At 41.6% G+C, this 20265-nt stretch overlaps 1 protein-coding gene across 1 annotated transcript in view; it reads right to left on the reverse strand.

Annotated features, from left to right (window-relative positions):
* gabbr1b (gamma-aminobutyric acid (GABA) B receptor, 1b) overlaps window positions 1-20265 on the reverse strand; it is a 654324-nt gene that overhangs the window by 51853 nt on the left and 582206 nt on the right. Inside the window, exon 17 of the mRNA XM_055157144.1 lies at window positions 8510-8626. Coding sequence (XP_055013119.1) covers window positions 8510-8626 — 117 coding nt within the window. The remainder of the gene's footprint in view (window positions 1-8509; window positions 8627-20265) is intronic.

Here is a 20265-nt window from a genome sequence, read left to right on the forward strand (position 1 = left end):
TTGGGAGACGTGTGCAGATGCAGATTTCCATGAGTCACAGGCAGCGCTGGAATAATCCCACATGAAAAGAGCTCTCCTCCTCGTGCGGAGGCTCATTTCCAGGATTAGCCAAAGATGGTGTTTTCTTTAAGCTGAAATACTTGACTTTTTCTTAGATCTGCAGAGTATTGGCAGCTCGTGCGGATTTCCGAGGAGACAAAATGTGTTTCTGTGACAGTCAAAATGAAGAGTTTGCCTGAGCCTTTTTTCCAGCATGTATTTGAGTAAAATCTGTCAGAAATATTGTATAAGCTGCTCTTACGGACAAAATACGAGCGCCGCGTTCTGTCTACATTTAATAAGAACGCGTTTTAATCGTCTGCTACATCTATACAACTTTTTATTACGAGGTTTATTAAAAAAACGATCTTTCTTGGTGATTGAAAAGTACAATACAATCCACTTTGTTTATACAGCACTTTTTATATAAACATGACAGTTTCCAAATTAATACAAGAAAAGACAGTAAATCATAAATAAAAACAATCACTGGTAACACTTTATAATAACTACACCTTATTTAGCCTTAATAAAGCATGAACAAAGACTTAGTAACTACTTAATTACTACCTGAATTAGCACTTAACTTGCACTTCATTCGCCTGTGCTGTAAATAGTTACTCAATACTTCTTAATTACTCATGAACTAACCATTTGCATGTTTACAAATGTATATTTAAGTTCACATTTGAGCATTTATTAATGATTAATAAGCTATGAGAGAATGATTTACTAATAATGTAATGCGATGATCATTCAGGCAGCTGTTATCTGTTAGTTAAGTTTAAGTTTCTGAGAGCTTTTCTAAAGTGAAGACTAATTATGCTTTATTAAACATTTGTTAAGGTTGGATCAAATTCCAGAGAAACAATAATGCATTATTAGTAAATCATTCTCTCATGTCTTACTAATCATTAATAAATGCTCAAATTTGTACTTAAATATACATTTACAACTGCACACACAAGTGGTTAGTTCATGAGTAATAAAGTAAGAAATACTTATGAGTAACTATTTACAGCACAGGTGAATTAAGTGCAAGTTAAGTGCTAATTCAGGAAGTAATTAAGTAGTTACTAAGCGTGAATCATTATTAATTAAGTCTTTGTTCATGCTTTATTAAGGCTAAATAAGGTGTAGTTATTATAAAGTGTTACCCAATCAATAAAAAGTGTTGAAATACATGAAGCTAAAAAATATTTTAAAAATGAATAATATGAAATAAAAAATGAAATAAAATGAAATAAAAGGTTCAATTTGGAGACCCTGAGATGTATCGTTGTCCTGATCCGATCACGTGATGAGAAATCGGCGCCGATCACGTGACTGTGGACTTGATCCGGACTCCGATCAGGTATCGGAGAAATAATATACGTATATAACACACAGCGCACAGCACACAACAGTTTTTTGTTTTTTTAACTGAGGTGCGGGATTTGCTCAGGGACGTCCAGTTAGCGCGACTGTCTGTCCCAGCGTCTGTTGTACTAGAGACTCACACTGGGACTCTTGGGTCGTGTCGTGCTCGGGCGCTGTTACCTGTGGTTCTGTGGCCCGTGTTCACACCTGCGCGGCCGATGGCGTCATCGCACGGCGCTGTTTGTTTGCATGTTGCGCAACAGAGTTGGAGCTTTTGACGGGGAGGGTGGGAAAAGCGGCATGAAGCGTCTATTGAGCGGTGGGACTGACGTTGCGGCGTTGCTCCGCTGTGGGTTTGTGGATGTGGTGGTGGTGCGGGGGAGAGAGGCTGTGGAGCTTCTGTCATCTCGTCATTTTTATTTGGTAAGATTTTGTATTATTTGGAAATCATAGACGAGCCTAAATGTTTAAAACATAACGCACAGGCTTCCATATAATATCAAATATACAAACTGTAGGTTGCGCAGAGTCTCAGGTCTGGTCTGATTCTGGTCTGGTTCCTGTTTTGTTCAGTTCATTAAGTTTACTAAGTTACACATTCCAAGACCAGACTGTGGTAAAAGTAAAGATTTTCAACAATGATGGTTCAAAAAGTTCATAAAATTAAAGTTTTGAACATTTGATTTCAGTCCAAATATTACACATGAAATCAACACAATCTGATCCCCCCAAACATCCTGGATCTTATTCTTTGCTCTTAGTTCATTTCATATTTTTTATAGAAGTATCGGATCGGGACTTGGTATCGGCAGATACTCAAAATCAAATGACTCGGATTCGAGGGCAAAAAAAAATGTGATCGGGACATTCCTACTGAGATGTTGTGCGGCCAGTCCATTCAGTAAATAAAATCTACATAAAATCTTATAAAGTGAAATCTTTCTGGTTCATGTTAAAAGTTGTTCCACGGAGCAACTGCAGACGGGAAAGTGCGTTTTGAGAGACGTCAGTGTAAAGTGGGTTGCAGCAGAAAGAATCCTGTATATTAAAGAATTAAAAGTTCCAAAACAGTGCATTGTTTACACCCTGACATGTCACGCTGAAGTGTCTGGCAGCTGATTTACACAGGTTTTGGAGCCATTCTCTGACATAAATTGGTTGGGAACAGCGCCATCTGCAGGCCCGTTCCAATGCAGGTTTATGTAAACAACACTGGTCTGTCAAAAAGAAGTTTTATTTGGAACTAACACTGGAAAACTGAAATGAACCTCTTTGAAATATTGAAATAAAAGATCAAAATGTAGTTATGGTTAAGGTACATTTTATTACCCCCATAGAGAAATTAAATATGGGCCCAGTCAAGCAGAAGTAAACAACAAGGCCAAAAATTCAACTTAATGCATCTGATTTAAAAATGTATTGAACAGATACATATGTACTCTAGTTTATGAAACTATTGCCAGACACTAAACCAGGTCTAAAACCAGGTCCAAACCAGGTCCAAACCAGGTCTATACTAGGTCTAAATTAGGACTAAACCAGATCTAAACCAGGTCTAAACCAGATCTAAAACAGGACTAAACCAAGTCTAAACCAGGTCCAAACCAGGTCTATACTAGGTCTAAATTAGGACTAAACCAGGTCTAAATCAGGTCTAAAACTAGGTCTAAACCAGATCTAAACCAGGACTAAACCAAGACTAAACCAGATCTAAACCAGGTCTAAACCAGATCTAAAACAGGACTAAATTAGGACTAAACCAGGTCTAAATCAGGTCTAAAACTAGGTCTAAACCAGATCTAAACCAGGACTAAACCAAGACTAAACGAGATCTAAACCAGATCTAAACCAGGACTAAACCAAGACTAAACCAGGTCTAAACCAGGTCTATACTAGGTCTAAATTAGGACTAAACCAGGTCTAAATCAGGACTAAACCAAGACTAAACCAGATCTAAACCAGGTCTAAACCAGATCTAAAACAGGACTAAACCAAGTCTAAACCAGGTCCAAACCAGGTCTATACTAGGTCTAAATTAGGACTAAACCAGGTCTAAATCAGGTCTAAAACTAGGTCTAAACCAGATCTAAACCAGGACTAAACCAAGATCAAACCAGGTCCAAACCAGGTCTATACTAGGTCTAAATTAGGACTAAACCAGGTCTAAATCAGGTCTAAAACTAGGTCTAAACCAGATCTAAACCAGGACTAAACCAAGATTAAACCAGGTCTAAACCAGGTCTATACTAGGTCTAAATTAGGACTAAACCAGGTCTAAACCAGGACTAAACCAAGACTAAACCAGATCTAAACCAGGTCTAAACCAGGTCTAAACCAGATCTAAAACAGGACTAAACCAAGTCTAATCCAGGTCCAAACCAGGTCTATACTAGGTCTAAAATTAAACCAGGAACTAAACAGGTCTAAAACTAGGTCTAAACCAGATCTAAACCAGGACTAAACCAGATTAAACCAGGTCTAAACCAGGTCTAACTAGGTCTAAATCTAGGACTAAACTAGGTCTAAACCAGGACTAAACAAGACTAAACAGATCTGTAAACCTGTCTCAGACTCCTCTTTCTATCAATAATATTTTTAATTTGGTTCAGTAAAGTCTGGGCTTTTTATTGTCTTTTAGTAGATAAAACATTGTATGTGAAGATTTCCTCATCTTTTCTTCTCTACAGCAAATGAAGTAATCCAAAATATTCAGATTACATTACTCACTTTAAGTAATTTAATGGATTATGTTACAAATTACATTTTGGGGTATGTAATCTGTAATCTGTGGGGGATTACATTTTAAAAGTCACCTTCCCAACACCGGGTCCGACCTATATGTACAAATTTTAAAAATGTTTCAAATTTAGTTGATGCTCAATAGTCCAGAAAATACGGTATTATTTTTTTTACCTGTTAAAAAATGACATATTTGACTCAAGGTGACCCCCTGGTACATGGAACTAAAAAGGTCTGGAATCGCTGACTTCACCAAATTCAACGATCGCAGCTTCTTTTTTTTTTATTCTAATCCAACTCCGGGGATTTAATCAGCGACGCCTGCTCATCCATCTTCTACATTCACTACCCTCCTACACTCTTTCACCCTCACAATAGGACGATCTATTCTGAAACGTCCCCACCGCCGCGACGTCCTTTCACGCCGTCGCCGAGGAACCATCCGCACCCTGCCGGCGCCGATCAGACCCGAGCGTGACGAAGTGCCGCTCCGTCTTGCCCAAGGGCACCGCACCGGGAGCGGCGAAAAGAGTCGATGCCGCAATGGGGAATTTACAGCATTTGACTTCATTTACGCGACCTTGGAACATACAGCGCGGCGGAGCTCATTATAGCGGCGGTCCGGAGGCGAGCGCTGAGAGATGGCGGTGTTTAGAAGCTGCCGGAGCCTACACGCCGGAGCCATGCCTCTTCGTAATTGGACCATTTGTACAAAGGACAGAGTTGCTTGTCTGAAAATGCCATCGACCAGCTCGGGTGTTAATCTGTTTAGCGGGGTCGCTACGCAAAATCCATCCAGATTATAAAACCGGGCGCGAGCCGAGACACACAGAAGAGAATGTTAAATTAAAAAAAATGAAAGGTCCTGGATCGCGCAAAATGGATTTTCCCGAGCTTTGAGCCGTGTTTGAATCTCGTTACCTCGTCGAAAACAAACCTGGAGTTGTGTTTTGTTTCGTTCACACGTGTTTGAGAAATCCTTCATTATTAATCTGGCTACACCTCTAAAACTTAAAGGTTGTATAGAGGATTTTTTAAGGGAAGAGAAATACAGCGACAGTCCTTGTGCATGTGACACCACCTTCCTCCTCCACAGCCTCAGTAGAAACTTCTCCCCCCGCCTCTTTACTCTAGAAATCACACTTGTTTACAGCCAGTGCGCTTTCAGAATTACTGTTGAAGTTTCCTGTCTAAAAATAATTTAGCGACCGACGCGTCTTCAGTTTTTAGACCCTACGTCCGCTTCATTCGCGCCATCGCTGGAAGGAACCTCCAAGAATCACCTCCGTTTATCTTCTTGCTCCTTTTCTCCTTCTCTTCTTCTTCTTCTTTCAGCGACCTCAAAAACGGACTTTCTTTTGCGGCGAACCGGTCGTGGATTCTCGTCCGCCGTCTCGACAAAGTTTGTGCGAATTGCGAGGAAGCGACAGTTTGAAAAAGCCTCTAAAAACCGTTGCATAAACCACGTAATCCCCGTGCGCCGATGAGTCAGTTACACTAGAAACATAAGGAGTTTGATTGACAACCTAACAGCCAATAAAAAATGAGGCAGCCTCGTTTTTTATTGGCTGATGTTTCTCTGGCCTCACTACGTCCACAGTTGATAGATTTTCATTCTTTTTTTTTTTGGTCATCATAATTACAAAGCTGCTGAGTTTCTGTAATGGTATTTTGAACTTTCAGTGAAAATTTGAAACAAAAAAAAATCCTCCATACAACCTTTAAAATGCTCTGGTCCACCTTGTGATGTCATGTAGTGGTAGTTTTCTAGCGATCCTTTCCTCAAAACAAAGCAAATTATTACACAAAATTGATTCTTGTGAGATGTTAAAATATGTTTTGTTTCGTTCACACATGTTTGAGTGATCGTGCATTATTAGGCAGGACTCAAAATGCTCTGTTCCACTTTGTGATGTCATGTAGTTGTAGTTTACAGGTTAAAAATGCATTAAAGGTTGTATGGAGGATTTTTTTTGTTTCAAATTGTCAATGATAGATTATAGAGATGCAGTAGCCTTGTAATTATGATGACCAAAAAAAAGAGAATAAAAATTCATCAACTCTGGACGTGGTGGGGCTAAACATTTGCCAATAGATAACGACACTGCCTCGTTATCTGTTGAGCTGACAGGCTGTCAATCAAACTCCCTACGTTTCTAGTGTAACTGACTTGCCTGCGCCGCCGGTACGTGGTTTACGTACGACTGTCACGCAGTCCACAGACGCAAGACGCACAGACGCTGTTTACTCCACCAACGCAACAGTTCTTAGCGGCTTTTTTTGACCTATATCTTCCTCGCAGTTCGCACAAAGTTTGTTGCGATGGCGACAAGAATCCAGGAGCAGTTCGCCGCAAAAGAAAGTCCGTTTTTGAGGTCGCTGAAAGAAGAAGACAAGGGGAAAAGCAGCGAAGCCAAACTAAGGTGATTCTTGAAGATTCATTCCAGCGATGGCGCGACTGAAGCAGACGCAGGGTCTAAAGACTGACGCACTGGTCCACAAATTACTCCTGGACAGGAAACTTCTGCTTATTATGAAAACGTACTTTATTTCCAAGAGCTAGACAAACGTTTTTCAGGACACGAAAGCGATATCCTATGTCTGAAAACGTAATTTTCAAGGCAAAGAAAGAGTCCGCTTGCTGCTGCGTGTTGTAGCTAGTTCATTCGCACTGAATCTCCGCGCAACCTTCTCTGCACCCCTTTCCTGCTCCTGTCCCCGCTGCCCGATCCGCTCTTCCCCCTGCTCCTCACTTCTCCGGGCACGGAATCTCCGCGCACCGCTCCCCTCTCCTCTCTCCTCTCCTCTCTCCCTGCTCCGCTCTTCTCCCTGCTCCTCACTTCTCGTCCGCGAACGAAATGTCCGCACACCCCCTCCCCCCGCTCCTCACTTCTCCGTCTTGCCTAACCAACACTGTAGTTAGTTGTTTACAAGTCATGTGCAGCACCGGCTGTAAACAAACCTGTTTCTGGCGTAAGGAGGAGGAGGGAGGAGGCGTTTCTACGTAGGAGCTGTAGGGGAGGGGGGGTGGTTTCACGCATGCGCAACATTTGAAAAAGGACAAACAGTCGCTGGATTTCTCGTTCCTTGGAAAATCCTCTATACAACCTTTAAGTCATGTTTTGTGGTGGAGGATCCGTAAAATGCTTTTCTTTATGGAAATATTATTGCTTTGTCTGGAATGTTTCACAGTTTGGCATTAAACATTTCTAACGTCATGGAGACCAGAATGATGACAATTTGTGTGTATTTACATTCCACCAGTACATGTGCAACTACATGAAGGTTTAGCTCTTTAATATTCACAAAGGAACTCGTCCGTGTTTGGGGTGACAGTGTTTCGATTTAGGACTGCTGCTTTGATAACAATTGTCCCCCGCCTTCACTAGGTCCCTCCAAACCACGTGAAACCTCGCAAAACTACGGTCATCGCGCCCCTTTCCTCCCTTTCCCCTTTCGCCGGCAAAGAACCTCACCCCCCGTCCCCAGTAAAAGCGTATTTTCAGTCACGGGGACGTTGTACCCGCAGCAGACAGTGTGGACAAGTTTGTTTTTTCTGGCCAAAAATCTGAAGACTGAGTAAAATTTCATGCTGGAACTGTTACTGCTGCACTTTACTTTTTGAAAAATTGTGTTTACTGTTCACAAGGAATTAATTTTTTATAATATTTCATACAGTTGTTGCTTATTTGAGAATATTTTATTTAACTTATTAGTGTTACCAAGCAGCACTTTGCATTTATTTCATTTTCCTGCTTGTATAATGTTAAAACAAATTGTTGTTTTAATAAAAACACAAATGAACAACAAGCAAATGGTTTTTGTACCGAAAATGAACTGAACCGTGACCTCAAAACCGAAGTACGTATCGAATCAATCATTTTTGTACCATTACACCCCTAACCTGTAACTGAATAAATGTAAAGTAGAGCTGTTTAAAGTCATAACGTGGAACATTCCAGGCAGAACAATGAAATATATACAGAAACAAGCAGCACATTTAACAGCTCCTTTTACCTATAGTTCAGTAGAGATTGGCAATTCCAGAAATGAAATCATCCAAATGATTTTTAGCGAAGGTTTATGGAGTTTAAAAAGACAATGAAGCACTTCCTGTATTGCCACATGACATCACAAAGTGGAACAGGCTGTTTTCAGTTTGAACACAACCTAAATATGCAGGTTTTGTGTGTTAAACATGTCTAAATGAAACAAAACACAACACCACGAAGGTTTTTGATAGGAAAACAGCATTATAACATAGATCAGAAAATAGCGTTGTTCAGGCCCTTTCAGTTGTTCCCAGAGGAGTATTTCTGTATAATTTAAACTTTCGACAGGTACTGTATATCAGAGTAAAAGTACACGTTACCTTTCTGCGGTCCTTCTTCTCGTCCTTCTTGGTGAAGACAGTGTGGACCCACCAGATCTTGGTGAACATGCTCCCGTAGGCCAGACTGAAGCCCAGGCCCAGCAACCACAACCGGAACTGCCACAGAACACAGAGAGCAGAGGTTAGAACAAGAGACTTTAAAGAACCCAGAAAGACAACGAACTTTAACGAGAGACACGGAGACTTTAAAGAACCCAGAAAGACAACGAACTTTAACGAGAGACACGAGACTTTAAAGAACCCAGAGAGAAGATGAACTTTAAGGAGAGACACGAGACTTTAAGGAACCCAGAGAGAAGACGAACTTTAAGGAGAGACAAGCGAACTTTGAAGAGAGACACAGAACTTTAAAGAACAGAGAGAAGACGAAGAGAGAGAACTTTAAGGAGAGACAACGAACTTTAAAGAGAGACACGAGACTTTAAGGAACCCAGAGAGAAGACGAACTTTAAGGAGAGACAACGAACTTTGAAGAGAGACACAGAACTTTAAAGAACCCAGAGAGACGACAAACTTTAATGAGAGACACGAGACTTTAAGGAACCCAGAGAGAAGACGAACTTTAAGGAGAGACAACGAACTTTAAAGAGAGACAGAACTTTAAAGAACCCAGAGAGATAACAAACTTTAAAGAGAGACACGAGACTTTAAGGAACCCAGAGAGAAGACGAACTTTAAGAGAGAGACTTTGGAACAGACAGAGACTTTTAAGGAACCCAGAGAGAACGACAAAACTTTGAAAGAGAGACACGAGAACTTTAAAGGAACCCAGAGAGAAGACGAACTTTAAGGAGAGACAACGAACTTTGAAAGAGAGAACAGAACTTTAAAGAGAACCCAGAGAGATAAACTTTAAAGAGAGACATGAACTTTAAAGAGAGACACGAGACTTTAAGGAACCCAGAGAGAAGACGAACTTTAAGGAGAGACAACGAACTTTGAAGAGAGACACAGAACTTTGAAGAGAGAACGAAAGAGAGACTTTCAGAGAGAACAAACTTTAAGAAAGAGAGACACGAGACTTTAAGGAACCCAGAGAAGAGAACTTTGAACTTTAAGGAGAGACACGAACTTTAACGAACCAGAGACACAGAGAAGAGAGAACTTTAAGAGACGACCAGAGAGAAGACGAACTTTAAGGAGAGACAACGAACTTTGAAGAGAGACACAGAACTTTAAAGAACCCAGAGAGACGACAAACTTTAAAGAGAGAGAGAGACACTTTAAGAGAGACGAACTTTAAGGAACCAGAAGAAGAGAAGAGAGATAACGAACTTTAAAGAGAGAGACGAACTTTAGAGAACGACAAGACTTTTTAAAGAGAGACACGAGACTTTAAGGAACCCAGAGAGAAGACGAACTTTAAGGAGAGACAACGAACTTTGAAGAGAGACAGAACTTTAAAGAACCCAGAGAGATGATGAACCTTAATGAGAGACACGAGACTTTAAAGAACCCATATTACACTATTGTCTGATCTGTGTTATAATGTTGTTTTCTCATCACAAACAGAGTTGTGTTGTGTTTCAATCATGCATGTTTAACACACAAACCCTATATTTAGGCAGAGTTCTTCTCTCAAACAGAAAACACTCTGCTCCACCTTGTGATGTCATGCGGTAATACAGGAAGTTCCTCACTGTGTTTTTAAACTCCACACACCTTCACTAGAATTATTTGAATCATTTCAGTCCTGGAATTGCCAATTTCTACTAAAGAAAAGGTAAAAGGAGCTGTTCGCTTGAAAACTACCACTTCATGACATCACAAGGTGGATCAGAGCATTTTGAGCTTTGGAGATGTAAACAGACTAATAATAAAGAGTTACTCAAACATCTGTGAATGAAACAAAACACAACTGCAGGTCTGTTTTTGAGGAGGGAATGACATTATTACATGTCTCAAAGCTCAAAGAGTCAATTTTGTGTAAAGATGAATTGCGTAATTTTTACTACCAAAGGGAATGCTATCTTGGGATGTTATAGATAACTAGGAATTTAAATAATATGCCACTAAACTACACCAAACCAAAGTACAGGGTAGTTATAATATAATATATAATAATAGTATTAAAGGTTGTATGGAGGATTTTTTTTTGTTTCAAGTTGTCAATGATAGATTATAGAGGTGCAGTAGCCTTGTAATTATGATGACCAAAAAAAAGAGAATAAAAATTCATCAACTCTGGACGTGGTGGGGCTAAACATTTGCCAATAGATAACGACACTGCCTCGTTATCTGTGAGCTGACAGGCTGTCAATCAAACTCCCTACGTTTCTAGCGTAACTGACTTGCCTGCGCCGCCGGTACGTGGTTTACGTACGACTGTCACGCAGTCCACAGACGCAAGACGCACAGACGCTGTTTACTCCACCAACGCAACAGTTCTTAGCGGCTTTTTTTAGACCTATATCTTCCTCGCAGTTCGCACAAAGTTTGTTGCAATGGCGACAAGAATCCAGGAGCAGTTCGCCGCAAAAGAAAGTCCGTTTTTGAGGTCGCTGAAAGAAGAAGACAAGGGGAAAAGCAGCGAAGCCAAACTAAGGTGATTCTTGAAGATTCATTCCAGCGATGGCGCGACTGAAGCAGACGCAGGGTCTAAAGACTGACGCACTGGTCCACAAATTACTCCTGGACAGGAAACTTCTGCTTATTATGAAAACGTACTTTATTTCCAAGAGCGAGACAAACGTTTTTCAGGACACGAAAGCGATATCCTATGTCTGAAAACGTAATTTTCAAGGCAAAGAAAGAGTCCGCTTGCTGCTGCGTGTTGTAGTTAGTTCATTCGCACTGAATCTCCGCGCAACCTTCTCTGCACCCCTTTCCTGCTCCTGCTCCCCGCTGCTCCCGATCCACTCTTCCCCTGCTCCTCACTTCTCCGTCTTGTCTAACCAACACTGTAGTTAGTTGTTTACAAGTCATGTGCAGCACCGGCTGTAAACAAACCTGTTTCTGGCGTAAGTAAAGAGGAGGAGGGAGGAGGCGTTTCTACGTAGGAGCTGTAGGGGAGGGGAGGTGGTTTCACGCATGCGCAACATTTGAAAAAGGACAAACAGTCGCTGGATTTCTCGTTCCTTGGAAAATCCTCTATACAACCTTTAATATAATATAAAATATTTCCTATCAAGACCTACCTAGAGAAACATGAAACTACAATGAACCCAGAACAGAACTGAACGATTTGGGAAAAAAATCAAATTAAAATTTTTCTGACCAGCATTTCAATTATCATATTTGCAGTTTATATTTTAATAAAAGGATTCTGTTCAGAAACATGGAGCCACAATCATCCAGCATCGCAAGACGTCGAGCTGAAGCGTTTGGGAAAAAATATGTCACAGTGATATTTCTGACAAGCCCTGCAATTAAAATTACATTTGCAATTTGTGTTTTAATAATGTTATTCTGCTGAAAGGTCACAGAGACGTGGAAGCATAATGAACCCAGATTACAAACACGAAGGGCTGAGAAATGTTGGGAAAAATAAATTAAATAAATAAATAAAGACTGCGAATTATGTTTGGAATTTTTCCCATTTCAAAATTGTCAGGATGAAACTGGAGATTTTTTTGTTTGAGGAGGAAATTGCAGCGTTTGTGATTTTCTAATTGCGTCCATTTAAATTGCGTTTTTTTGATTTTTGATTAATTTTACTGCCCAATGAGGAAACATAACGACCCTCACTCATACATCACAGTGAAAACAGACGGCTTCTCTCTCTCTGTCTCTCTCTCTGTCTCTGTCTCTCTCTCTGTCTCTCTCTCTCTGTCTCTCTCTCTCTGTCTCTCTCTCTCTGTCTCTCTCTCTGTCTCTCTCTCTCTCTCTCTCTGTCTCTCTCTCTGTCTCTCTCTCTGTCTCTCTCTCTGTCTCTCTCTCTGTCTCTCGCTGTTTCTTTCTCTTTATCTGTCTTATCTCTCTCTCTCTCACTCTCCTTTGTGTGCATGTCTCTTTCTCTCTCTTTTTTTGCTCTCTCTGTCCGTTTTTCTCTCTGTGTATCTGTATGTTTCTCTCTCTCTCTCTCTCTCTGCCTCTCTCTTTTGTCTTTCTCTGTGTCTGTTTCTCTCTATCTGTCTATCTGCACGTCTCTTTGTCACTCTCTTTCTCCCTCTCAGTTTATGTGGGCATCTCCTCTCTCTCTGTCCCCCTCTCTCTGTCTCTCTTTCTCTCCCTCTGTGTGTGTGTCTCTCTCTAAGTCTCTCTCTCTCTCTCTGTGTGTGTGTGTGTGTCTCTCTATGTTCCTGTGTGTTTGTCTCGCTCTGTCTCTCTCTTCTGTTCTCTCTAGCTGCGTGTCTCTCTCTGTCTTTTTTTATCTCTCTGTTTGTGTGGGTGTCTCTCTCTGTCTCTCTCCTCTGGATTCTCTCTCTCTCTCTCTCTGCCTCTCTTCTGTCTCTTTATCTACGTGTCTCTCTCTGTCTTTGTCTCTTTCTCTCTCAGTTTGTGTGGGCGTCTTCTCTCTCTCTCTCTCTCTCTTTGTCTGCCTGTCCCCCTCTCTCTGTCTCTCTCTCTCTCTCTCTCTCTGTGTGTGTCACTCTCTGTGTCTCTCTCTTTCTCTCTCTCTGTCTCCCTCTCTCTGTCTGTATGTTTATCTCTCTCTCTGCCTTGCTCTTCTCTCTCTCTCTGTATGTCTCTCTTTATCTCTTTCTTATTGTGGTGTGTCTCTTTCTCTTTCTTGGTCTATTTAGTATCTTTGGGGTCACCTTCAAACGCTCTCTCTGTCTCTCTCTCACTCTTTCTCTCACTCTCACACTCTTCTTTCTCTCTATCTCACTCTTCTTTTTCTCACTCTCTCTCTCACACTCTTTCTCGCTTTTCTCTCTCTCTCTCTATCTCACTCTTCTCTCTTTCTCTCTCTATCTCACTCTTCTCTCTTTCTCTCTCTATCTCACTCTTCTCTCTCTCTCTCTCTATCTCACTCTTCTCTCTCTTCTCTCTCTCTCTCTCTCTGTCTCTCTCACTCTTCTCTCTCTCTATCTCACTCTTCTTTTTCTCACTCTCTCTCTCACACTCTTTCTCGCTTTTTTCTCTCTCTCTATCTCACTCTTCTCTCTTTCTCTCTCTATCTCACTCTTCTCTCTCTTCTCTCTTTCTCTCTCTGTCTCACTCTTCTCTCTCTCTCTCACACACTCTTCTTTCTCTCTATCTCACTCTTCTTTTTCTCACTCTCTCTCTCTCACACTCTTTCTCTCTCTCTGTCTCGCTTTTCTCTCTCTTTCTCTCTCTCTCTATCTCACTCTTCTCTCTCTCAGTCTCTTTCTCTCTCACTGCTTGGCACTTCTCTTTCTCTTTCTCTCTCTTTCTCTCTGTGTTTCTTTCTCTCTCTCTGTGTGTGTGTCTCTTTCTCTCTGTCTGTGTCGCTGTATGAGTCTCTCTTTTTCTCTCGTTCTTTCTTAGTCCATGTAATATCTTTGAGGTCACCTTCAAACGCTCTCTCTCTCTGTATCTCTCTCTCTCTCTCTCTGTCCTCTTCCCCTCCCCCCACCCGTCTCTCTGTGTGTGTGTCACTCTCTGCGTCTCTCTCTTTCTCTCTCTCTGTCTCCCTCTCTCTGTCTGTATGTTTATCTCTCTCTCTCTGCCTTGCTCTTCTCTCTCTCTGTATGTCTCTCTTTATCTCTTTCTCAGTGTATGTGTGTCTTTCTCTCTGTCTGTATTGTGGTGTGTCTCTCTCTCTTTCTCTTTCTTGGTCTATTTAGTATCTTTGGGGTCACCTTCAAACGCTCTCTCTTTCTCTCTCTCTCTCACTCTTCTCTCTGTCACTCTCTCTCTCTCTCTGTCTCATTCTTCTCTCTCTAACTTTCTTTCTCTCACTGTCTTGCACTTCTCTCTCACTCTTTCTCTCTCTCTGTCTCACTGTCTGTCTCATTTTTCTTTTTCTCACACTCTCTTTTTCTCTCTCTGTCTCACTCTTTCTCTCTCACTGCCTTGTGCTTCTCTCTCACTCTTTCTCTATCTGTGTGTATCTTTCTCTCTCTCTCTCTGTGTATCTCTCTCTCTGTCTCATTCTTCTCTTTTGTGTGTGTCTCTTTCTCTCTGTCTGTGTCACCGTGTGTGCATCTCTCTTTTTGGCTCATTCTCCCTCTCTGTCTCTCCCTCACTCTTTCTCCTCTCTCTCACACTCTTCTTTCTCTCTGTCTCACTCTTCTTTTTCTCACTCTCTCTCTCACACTCTTTCTCGCTTTTCTCTCTCTCTCTCTGTCTCTCTCTCTCTCTCTGTCTCACTCTTCTTTCTCTCTTCTCACTCTTCTTTCTCTCACTCTCTCTCTCACACTCTTTCTCGCTTTTTCTCTCTCTATCTCACTCTTCTCTCTCTTCTCTCTCTCTCTCTCACACTCTTTCTCGCTTTTCTCTCTCTCTCTATCTCACTCTTCTCTCTCTTCTCTCTTTCTCTCTGTCTCACTCTTCTCTCTCTCTCTCTCTCTCTCTCTTTCTCTCTCTCTCTCTCTCTCACACTCTTCTTTCTCTCTATCTCACTCTTCTTTTTCTCACTCTCTCTCTCTCACACTCTCTTTCTCTCTTTTCTCTCTTTCTCTCTCTCTCTCTGTCTCACTCTTCTCTCTCTGTCTCACTCTTCTTTTTCTCACTCTCTCTCTCACACTCTTTCTCGCTTTTCTCTCTCTCTCTCTATCTCACTCTTCTCTCTCTGTCTCTCTCTCACTCTCTCTCTCTCACACTCTTTCCTCTCTCTCTCTCTCTCTATCTCACTCTTCTCTCTCTTCTCTCTCTCTCTCTCTATCTCTCACACTCTTTCTCTCTCTCTCTCTCTATCTCACTCTTCTCTCTCTCTCTCTCTCTCACTCTCTCTGTCTCGCTTTTCTCTCTCTTTCTCTCTCTCTCTATCTCACTCTTCTCTCTCTCAGTCTCTTTCTCTCTCACTGCTTGGCACTTCTCTTTCTCTCTCTTTCTCTCTGTGTCTCTTTCTCTCCGTCTGTGTCACCGTGTGTGCATCTCTCTTTTTCTCTCGTTCTTTCTTAGTCCATGTAATATCTTTGAGGTCACCTTCAAACGCTCTCTCTCTCTCTCTCTCTCTCTCTCTCTCTCTCTCTCTCTCTCTCTCTCTCTCTCTCTCTTTCTCTCTGTCTCTCTGTCTTTCTTGTGGTGTGTAGTCCAGAGGAGCGGCGGAGCGGCGGAGCAGCGGTGTGTAAATCAGGAGAGGAGACGCGTTCCTAATCACAGCTTTGACATTTGATTAAAAAGTCTGCACATAATTAACACGGCAATAAAATAATAACGGGGATTAAATCATTCTGGTGATTGGGGGCCAGAGAAATGAAAGCTTTTCACTCTGATAAATCCAACTGTGGTAAAGTTTGAATGCAAAGTTATTACAAGAGAACTGCAAGGTGCCTTTGGGCAACGCACTCCTGTTTGGGCCTCACCGTTACCATATTTAAAGAACCAATAATACACGTTTGTTGTGTTTTGTTTCATTTATACGTTTAATTAAAGGTGCATTGTCTCCATGGAGATGTTATTGCTTTGTCTGGAATGTTTCGCAGTATGGCTTTAAACCTTTCGTTCTTCACGGAGACCAAACCAGACAAAGTTACAGGTCAGATCTGTGGAGAGGTGACCCCACTCACAGTCAGAATGTCTGTTTTTCCAGGTGGTTTTGAGCTGTAAAACCACCTGTAATTGAATAAATGTGAAGTCGATCTGTTTAATGTCACACTGTGGAACATTCCAGGCAGAGCGATGAAATCTCCATAGAAACAAGAAGGTGACGGACCCCCGACCAAAAAGTTACACAATGCTGTAACATCCTAAGACCTGGCACCCACATTTTGGTTTGTTCAGGCTCTTAATAAATAGTTTTTGCAAATCATTATTCAGTTGTGACTTTATTGTTTTCCATCCAAATAATTAAAACATGAAATCATTTTTTTTTTAAGTCGTATGTGGACATAATGTTTCTCACAAACTGCATCATGTAAAAATGTAAAAATTTAATTTTTTGTTTTGAAAAATCAATGAAGTCATGCAAGAGTTCGGGTCTTAGGAGATTAACACACAAATTAAAGCTGCTCAATTATGGAAAAAATCATGATTATTTTTGGTCAATATTGAAATCACCATTATTCAAATGATAATATTTTAGTTACATACTGCATTTATTCAACATTTCTCTCTAAAAAAAGTTGTATTCTTCTGTAACTCTCGCTTAGCAAATGGGATCCCACTTTGTTGGCGCTGCACATACAAAATGTTCACTGCAAACTCGGGATGATTTCTTCGGCAGCCAAATGTTTCCTTTTTGGCCCTTCCTGTGGATCAATCCTGCCCATCGCCTTCACCTTTCACTATTTTTCAATTCAATTAAATTTTCAATTGGGAAGGGAAACAGTTTGAACAGAGGTTTGCAGTCACACACATCTGATTCCCTTTTGCATTTATGGTGATCTCAAACTTCTGAAGCCCGTTTCTCGAGCCGTTTTCCGCTGTTAGGATCCAACAACCACACAATTACGATGTCCGAATTCCAAAACTAAAATATGACAACATCAGAACCAGAAACAAAAGCGATACGGTTCAAAAGACTTGAAAATATCGACTTTGACAATAGCACATCAATCCGTGTATCATTCGTTCATTTGTTTTTCAATATAAAACCAAAAATAAGAAAACGAAAAAACAACAGTTTTCTTCACTATTTGTCTCCAAAACCAAAATGAAAAAAGGATAACGATTCGTTTTTTCAGTTTTCGATTTTGTGTTTAAATGAAGAATGGAAAAAACGGATAACGGCCGTTTCCCGTTTACGTGACTTCAGTGACTGCGATGCCGAACTTTTGCACCGCATACGGGCTGAACTAGGACTGATCCAGGTCCGAGACCAGAGCGGGATCAGAGTGAGACTGAGACCGAGACCAGCGGTCCGAGCGGTTCCGTGTCATCGTCTCTGCGCTGGTTCCGTGCGGGGAAAGTGAGAATGCGCTGTGGACTACAGGTCCGGACGGGCTGCTCTAGAACTGCGGCTGGTTCTGAGGTGGTGCAAAGATCCAACTGACGCTTTCACACCAACGAAAACGAACCGAACTAAGAGCTTTTGGTTCAAATGGACCAGGTCTGGGATCAGTCCGGGATCAGACCGGGACCAGAACGCTAAGAGACAAGACCGAGACCAGATCGGAGGCTCAGAGCCCACGACAGGGCCGGAGCTCGAAGCTGAGGCTTGGACCCCGCGGAGGCTCAGAGTCAAAGCTTGGAGTCCGCTCTGGTCCTGGTCTGGCTCTGGTCCCGCTCTAGTCCCGGTCTGGTCTTGGACCTGGATCAGTCCTAGTTCAGTCCGTACCCGGTGCAAAAGTTCGGCATCGCAGTCACTGAAGTCACGTAAACGGGAAACGGCCGTTATCCGTTTTTTCCATTCTTCATTTAAAACACAAAATCGAAAACTGAAAAAACGAATCGTTATCCGTTTTTTTCATTTTGGTTTTGGAGACAAATAGCGAAGAAAACTGTTGTTTTTTCGTTTTCTTATTTTTTGGTTTTATATTGAAAAACGAATGAACGAATGATACACGGATTCACATCCCACTGGGAAAACAAACAATGAATGGAAGTCCAAAATTCATGATGCACGTATTGCCAATCCTCTACTGAACTGAACTTGACATCACAAAGTGGAATAAAAAGTTACTCAAACACGTGTGAATGAAACAAAACACAGCTCCAGGTCTGTTTTTGAGGACGTAAGAACATTCGAACACGACTTAAAGCTCACGAGAGTCAATTCCACTTCGTCAAACAGCATTACAGGAAACATTCTGTGAGTTTGTAAACTGGATGTGGTCGGACTGGTCGTACGTCACAGCTCCTGACCACAGCGAGCAGAAGAATGGAGCCGTATCGGATCACTTCACCTGGTCTGACCGCCGCGTTGACCGCCATTGTGTGGAGGGCCAATCTCACGCTCCATCCCCCGCTCGCTAATGAACAGGAGCCAGATACTCTAAAGAATCAGCGGGACAATGGAGCTGACCTGAGGAGCCCCGCGCACTCAACACACCAGATAAAAAAACAAAACCTTTCTTCAAGTTATTGTCGTATTTCAACTACTTTATTGTCATTTTCACTGGACAAACGTTGAATGTTAGAATAGTGACAACATAAAATGCAACGTGAAAAAGATTATCTGGTGTCTAAACTCAAAATGTAGGCAACAATGTGGACGAGACGTGTGCAAAAATATCAAAATATCAATATATCGTATCGTTTAATGTGATGATACAGTATCGATATCGTGGGCTGCTGTATCGATATATCGCCAAGAGATTTTGATATTTTTTTTACTGTTTTGATGATGTGTGTTTGCGTTTCATATGAACTTTGAACAAGAAGTGGTTTAACAAAGACTTTTAGGCTACGTTCAGACTGCAGGGCTTAACGCTCAATTCCGATTTTTTTGTGAAATCCGATGTTTTTGCGAGGTCGTTCACATTTCCAATTAAATGTGACTTGTATGTGACTCCAGTGTGAACATTAAACGGTCCAAAAGTGTCCCACATGTGACACTGGAGACACGACGACGTCAACCGCAGCGAGCGTCTCTGTGTTTACAGAAGTTGTCCAAACATGGACGCAGCATCGAGCACCTGGAGATTTTAAAGTTCCTCTCGTACCGGAGCCAGAACATGAACAACTTACTTGTTTTAAGGAGGAGATTGAGAAGGAGAAGGACGAGGTTTTTGGTCGTGGTGTTTTGTGGGACAGCGGCAGCGACGTCTGTTGAAAGGAACGTGTGGATGTGGAGACGGAGCCAAGAGTGGTGAGTGGTGATGTGCTTCACTTCAGTCACACAGAGTTCATTAACAGTTTTTGTATGACGAGAAGAACGTTTGTGTACATTTGTGAGCGTCTACTTGTGCCACTCTCGCGGGAGGAAACACATCTTTGGCGGCTTATTTCCGTGAGTAAAAGCGCCGGCGTTGGGCTGTATTGGCTTGCAACAGGTGCTTGTTATCGCACAATAGCCAACCTCTTTGGTATAAGTCACATGTCAAAAGATCAGATATGTATCGGTGTCAGGAGCACATATCCAAGTGTCCTGGGTCACATTTGAAAAAAAACGGATCTGTGTGGTTCAGACTGACATTAAAAGATCAGATACAGGAACATAGGGGCCAAAAAATCTGATTTGGGTCACTTCAGGCTGCAGTCTGAACGTAGCCTTAGTGTCACAGCCATGATTTAGCCTTATTTTTTATTCAAATCAAACTTTTATCAAATCAAATCAAACTTTATTTATAAAGCACTTTTCATACAAAATGCAACACAAAGTGCTTTACAGTGATTAAAAACAGTCCCAGTAAAAGCATTTCCAACCCAAGAGAAATGCGGGGGAAGAGCAGAGAGCAGGGCATTACAGTCGTCTATTGGACTGGTGATAAAAGCATCAGCGTCTCTGTGTTGGCCCGAGAGAGAATGGGGCGGACTCTGGCTATGTTTTTTAGGTGATAAAAAACAATTTTTGTGATGTTCTTAATGTGTGGGATAAAAGTCAGCTCAGAGTCAAAAATGACGCCCAGGTTTTTCACCTGAGGAGAAGGGTTAAAAGACTGTGTTTGTAGTTTGGGTAAAAGCTTCTCTCTCTGGGCCTCAGGACCAATTGAACTGTATCAAACTGATTTGAAATATCGTATATCGTAAATATCGTATCGAACCGAAATCGAGATATGTATCGTATCGTGGCCTATGTATCAAGGTATGTATCGTATCGGCAACTTCTTGATGATACCAGC

This window comes from Boleophthalmus pectinirostris, unplaced genomic scaffold (genome assembly GCF_026225935.1).
Source record: "Boleophthalmus pectinirostris isolate CB_2022bp ecotype Guang Dong unplaced genomic scaffold, ASM2622593v1 HiC_scaffold_21, whole genome shotgun sequence".
NCBI lineage: Eukaryota > Metazoa > Chordata > Actinopteri > Gobiiformes > Gobiidae > Boleophthalmus > Boleophthalmus pectinirostris.